The sequence below is a fragment of the Coffea arabica genome, chromosome 2c (assembly GCF_036785885.1).
Source record: "Coffea arabica cultivar ET-39 chromosome 2c, Coffea Arabica ET-39 HiFi, whole genome shotgun sequence".
Classification (NCBI taxonomy): domain Eukaryota; kingdom Viridiplantae; phylum Streptophyta; class Magnoliopsida; order Gentianales; family Rubiaceae; genus Coffea; species Coffea arabica.
The window spans coordinates 57,924,665-57,930,883 of record NC_092312.1 but is presented as its reverse complement, the minus strand read 5'-3'; the positions used below and the strand labels follow the sequence as shown (position 1 = coordinate 57,930,883).

The window sequence follows — 6,219 nt, the reverse complement described above, 5'->3', positions numbered from 1 at the left end:
ACATCTAAAATTGTAAGTAAAATATACCCGTGAGACAATGCATCAGCTGTAACATTGATCTTATCTATTTTGTACTTGATTACATATGGAAAAGTCTCTATGAATGCAACCCACCTAGCATGGTGTTTGCTAAGCTTGTGTTGAACTTTCAAGTACTTTAAGGACTCAAGATCAGTGTTGATAACAAACTCACAAGATCTCAAGTAATGATGCCATGTCTCCAAAGCACTTACCCAATACATACAACTCCTTGTCGCATGTCAAATAGTTCAAGGCAGCTTCACTCAATTTCTCGCTAAAGTATGCAATAGGCTTCCATCTTGAATTAGAACAATACCGATTCCTACACCTGAAGCATCATACTCAATGTCAAAAGTCTTATCAAAATTAGGTAAAGAAAGTAGAGGTTCATGTGTGAGCTTGTGTTTAAGCAATTGGAATGCCTTATCTTACTCATCTCCCAACTTAAATGACTCATTCTTCTTAATTATTGCAGTTAATGGGGCTGCAATAGTGCTAAAATCCTTATTAAATCGATGATAGAAACTAGCTAACTCATGGAAGTTTCTAACTTCTCCAACTGTCTTTGGTGTAGGCCACTCTTCGATTGATTTCACTTTATTTTCATCAACCTGTATGCCCCATGCACTTACAACAAATCCTAAAAACATGTGACGGCCCCACCTCCCCCTAGGGCGTTTCCCAGGGTTCGGCGGGTCGCCTACCCAACTCTCACCGGGACTCAATACTTAAAATGGGAAAATAGACTCCATGCCAAAAGAAAGCTCTATTAACTCTATTACAGCTTCAAAAGTTGCATAAACTAGTTCATCAAGTCATACATATCACGAGTACCAGAAAGTAATCCCTAGAAAAGGTGTTAACAACAACCACCACGATAACTATATACATCTTACTCGTCAACTTATACAAGTACAAGTTCAACTATTCTATAGCTCAAAGGTCTAACACCTGCCCAAGCGATCCCCGCGTTGGCCCCCTGCTAAGGAAAACAAATGGAATGGGGTAAGCTATATGCTTAGTGAGCAATCAGGGGAAAAATAAAACTCACATAATTAAACAAGTAAATCAGGATATTTCACATCAATAACAGAAAAATAACATCACAAGTGTAGGATACGGGTGGCTCCAAAGCCAGTTCAATTCCCCGAACTTGAACGCCTGTTGACACTCCGTCAACCAAGTACTCATGGTCCGTAGACTCCACTTAAACGTTCCCCGTTCACCTTATCAACCCCCGCTGGCCAGTCAACAGCACACAGCAGCTCGAGCGAAATAAGTAACTTAGTTTTCGTCAAAGCCATAACAAGAAACCAAATCCCAAGTTTAGCATGGAACTATCTTCGACCAAGCCCCGACTGGCTCGAATAGTTCGTCTAACCCTTGGAACCGGGCTGGAACCAAGCCCTGTGATATCCGATCTCTCAATAGATGGTATCTCTCAACAAGTGCACAACAAGATACTTACCCCAAACAGCACACAGCAAATGGGGTTTAATTGAAGTCACGGGATCACCCCTATCAGCACATAGCAAAAGGGTGATACTCAAGTCATGTAATTCCCCTCCTCAGCACACAGCAAGAGGGTGATACTCAACATAAAGCATGAATTCTCACATAGGAAATCAAAACAAAGGATGGGGTTAGGTCGAGTGAGATAAAGTATACCCTCGCCTACGTACCCATTTAACATGTACAAAGCACTTTAACAATTTCACATCAATAACCACCCAATTACTCACTTGATACAACTTGGCACAAAAAATGATACAATTCACGGAGCTTGACCGTCACCGTCAAAAGCCTCAAGATCTGTATAGGCAGATTATATACACACATGAGTGAAACGGCCATACAACAGCAATTTATAACTGAAACGATCGAATACAGTTGAAAACGGTCAAAATAATCAAAACGGTTACACGATCTTGTCCATAACGGGAGCTAGGGTCATCGGATCAAAATGTACTAGATAGTGTCTCGAACCTTAGACAAAAGGTTACAACTTTCATAAAGATAACTCAATCCATTTTTCAGTGTATCCAAGTTAAATTTGCAAAATATAAAACTAGGACTCCGAAGACTAGTTTATCTTTCTCGTGAAAATTCGGCGGCATGCCCCTTGTGTTTACCTATTTTCCAGCCATTTATGGCTTCAATATTTTACTCAATCCAACCCAAAGTTATCCATAACACAATTCCATTTCAATAGCCATTCCATAGGCTCCAAAACAATACGAGAACAACAATTAAGCTAATATCAAGTGCGGAAACAACATTTACAAAAACAGTTTTGACGGGTTTTTGCGGAAAGGGTACATCTGAGGCTACGCTTATCGGATTGAAATGCAACTTATACCATTTCGAAGCTAAGACAAAGGCCTACAATTTTTATGAAGATGACTTAGTCCAATTTCCAGTGTAACCTGGTCAAATTCCCAAATTACAGAGCCAACTTCCAACTATACGGCTAATTAACTGCACTGCACTAGAATGGTCATATCTCAGGATACCAAGGTCCGTTTAAGGTGTTATTGGTGGCGTTGAAAAGCTAAGACAGAGTAATAAAACTTTCATGTTTTTGTAAAAGGCTAAATCCAAACGGATTATAGTGAATAAACACAACCAAATAGACTAAACTGTCCACGCGGAACTCTGGAATGTAACCTAGAACAATGAGGGTATTTTCATCTTTTCACAAGATACGTTACTCCAATTGAGCTAAAATTTTGTAGATACCTATAAAATACCATTCTATACAACTTTCATGTTTTATTCCAACCCTAATTCGGCCTCTAAATATGAGTACAAAAACCGGGCGGAACTGAATTTTCAAGTTCCTGAAATCTGAAAATTCTTGAAATCAAATGCTAATTCCTTTATTTTTGGCTTGCTTCACCATCTTAAATTCCCATATTAAACTTTAAACATCAAAGCCCCAAATTTTAAGCATTAGAAGAATCATAGGAAAGCTGTAAAAATTCAAATAAAATGGAAAATCATGATCCAAGCCTCTATTTCACCACATACATCAATAATTCAACCATATGTGACATATTTAGCAACAAATCACGAATTTAATCGGAGAATCAAGGTTCTAGCATGTATACCTTTCCAAGGCAACTAGAAACAAGTGTTCAAGGTCTTTGTTCCTCAAGAAAATTACACCGGTAGGTAGCACTTGAGCTAGATAACAACTTAATCAGTTTAGAATTTTTGTTTCTCACTTGGATGGTGCAAATCAAGAAGAAAATGGTTGTTTCTTGCTCTCCCTTTTCTCTCTCTCTTGTCTTGGCCAGAAGAAGAAGAAAATGAGGAAGAATGAGCTAGATTTGGAAGATAAGAAAGCAAGAAGATTAGGATTAATTTAGACCACATGTTGGCCAACACTTGGCTCAACCACAACCACACAAATTTTCTCTTTCTTTCCTTGCATTTTAGCCACAAATTTCGGTCAAGAGATAGCCATGAGGGGGAAGATATTTTGCTCAATTAGTGATAAGCTTGTATGGTAAGAAAGTGGTGATCAAGTGGTGCGTTCAATCGGTAGTGCACGGTACACGTCGGTTCACACCGTTTTTCCTTAAATCACATGTACTAGGGTTTTTACTTCCTATTCACTAACTTTTTATCATTGTTTCTAATCACATATTATTTCTCACAAAAAAAATCACTCTTAAGCACCAAATTTGATCCTCGCTCCATACCGAAAAATCATCCGGCGAAAAATCGCAAAAACCCTAATTTGCTCCAATCTTGAAAACGAAAAGTGAAACCCTACTTTCTAGGTTCATTTGCACTTATTGTGGGGTGCTTGAGTAGTAGGGCCATAATAAATGAATAATTTCCAAATAAAAGGAATTTTAAGAAAAATGTGATGAATTTTACAATTCCATAGAATAAAATTAGGGTTTTGAGTCAAATATGAGGGATTTAAACATAGTCACAAGTAAACTAGGGTTTTTGATTAAAATTTTAGGGTTTCTAGTCTTTTAAAACAAAATAAGATTTTAAATCAAACCCAAAGAAATAACTTTAATATCTTCCTTGAAACAAAATAATGTTTTAAAATAAAATGAACTAAAGAAACCGTAAAACAATAGCATCTTTAAAGTTGGGGTGTCACAAAACACAAGTTAGTTAGTACCAAAATTGCACTTCTTGATATTTGTGTATAGGGAATTGGGTTTCCCTCCAAAGTGAGAGTTTCTCTCTCTTGATAAGAGCGCTAGTCTCTCAACCTTGAGAGTTTCAAACTTTTTCAAAATTTTCCGCAAAACCTCACACACATGCCCAAGATTTAGATGCCACCCTGAATTCTTAATGCTTGTTAGTACTACAGAAAATCGTACTGGGATGAGTGAATCTACCAAAAGATGAGAACTTTGAGAGAACCGAGCTTCTTCAGTCAGTGGGGATATCTCACGGCTATACTTAGCAACTTTGTCGGATTTCGTCTGCATGCAGAAGTGATCTTGGCTCATCTGGACTAAGGAAACAGACTTCATAGTAGAAGTAAGTGCGTTGGCAGGTACCTTCATAGCCATTAAACCCTCTGTCTTAACTTGTGTTTTTTCTTTTCTGCTCTAAGGCTTGGGGCTTGTCTTTTCAGTTTTATTTCTTTTATTAGTAGAAACAAAATCTTAAGTTTTTAAAAAAAGGGGGGGTTAGAGACTAAGTCTTGACGTCAGGGGTAGGGCTGTTCTCTGATCTTTGTTCAAACTAGTCTGCCTGGGCAGCTCTCTCCTCTGTTTTTTCGGTTCTTGGTTCTGCCTTTCTGGGTCTCAGTAGTGTGAGTAGGAGACAGTGTTAGTTTTTCGTTAGACCCCATGGCGGAGGAACTAGCGGATGCGATAAGAAAGTTTGATCTTTCAGATAAAGAGCTCGAAGGAACTGACCTGGGTGTTGGTGAGATAGATATAGGTATCCAAGAATGTCAGTTGAGTTTAGTGGGGAGAATCAAGGGTGAGAAAGTGGCCAACTTTGTTGGGGTCAAGAATTTTGTGACCACAGCTTGGGGCTATCCGAGGAATCTAAGGATCATAGAATTGGGGCCAAATTTGTTTCAGTTCTATGTTCCTAATAGGGAGGACAGAGACAGAATAGTAGGAGGAGGACCATGGGTCATGGACAACCAAATTTTGGTGATGAAACATTGGGTGGAAGGAATAGAAGATGATATTTCTGCTTTTGACCTGGCACCTTTCTGGGTTCAAGTATGGAATTTACCTGTGCACTGGATATCTAAGGAAGTGGGGAGGAAAATAGGTGCGATCTTTCAGGAGGTAAAGGACGTACTGGTGCCTCAAGTAGGAGGAAAAGAAGGAAGACATTTAAAGCTTCTAGTGGTACTGGATACCTCTCTACCTCTGCTTAGGGGGACGACAGTGAAAGTCAATGGAGCCTTGAAATGGTTGAATTTCAGATATGAAAGGTGTCCAGACTTCTGTTACAAGTGTGGAATGGTTGGCCATGGAGAGAAGTCCTGCAAGGCAATAATACAGATAAGCAGAGGAAAGCAGGAACATTAGTATGGACCATGGATGAGAGCCAATATAGGGAGAGGTTCTCCGCAGAAGGAACATCAGAATAAGTACAATTCTGAGAAGAGCTATTGGGGCTTTAAAGATGGGGATATGGTTCTGTTAAACCCAAAGGCTAAGGAGAACATGGAACACAGACATAAGGACTCGATGACTGGGAGACAGGAAACTCTTAGACAGGTTAATGCAGAAAGTCAGACAGCAAAGGAGGGGTCTAGAGAGAGAGGAGGTCATGAGGCTCAGAAACGAAGTTGTGGGGTGAGTAGCAATGAATTGAACAGGCAAAGATCAACTCCAGCTTGCAGTAAAAGTCAGAAGGGAAAAAGCACCACAGAAGCTTCTGGGACTCCCAATGGGGAGAAGGATAACTGTGAGTTACAAGGAGGAAGGATAAGTATCTCTGAGGAGCAAGATATAAACTCGATAATTAAAGGTGATTTGGACAGTAAAGGACTTGAGCAAATAGCTAGTGAGCTGATGCAAGTATCAGTGGTGGAAGAAGGCCCTGGTAGCCCTGTAATAGATGTAATGCATATTGATCCAGGTAGCTCTGATTTGGGTACAAAGGCTGTTCAGAAATACAACAGCAAAATGAAAAAACAGCTGAGGTCTCCCAAAATTTCTAGGCAGCCTTTGAGAGAACTTAGTGGGAACA

At 39.4% G+C, this 6,219-nt stretch overlaps 1 protein-coding gene across 1 annotated transcript; it reads left to right on the top strand.

Annotated features, from left to right (window-relative positions):
• The first annotated feature begins 4,850 nt into the window (after positions 1-4,850).
• Positions 4,851-5,552, top strand: LOC113724440 (uncharacterized). The gene has a single exon (XM_027247343.1). It carries the CDS (start codon positions 4,851-4,853, stop codon positions 5,550-5,552), a length of 702 nt encoding a protein of 233 aa, XP_027103144.1.
• The last annotated feature ends 667 nt before the right edge of the window (positions 5,553-6,219 follow it).

What these genes read in the sequence shown, in the direction of transcription:
- LOC113724440 (XM_027247343.1), top strand. Translation starts at nt 4,851, where the DNA reads ATGGCGGAGGAACTAGCGGATGCGATAAGAAAGTTTGATCTTTCAGAT.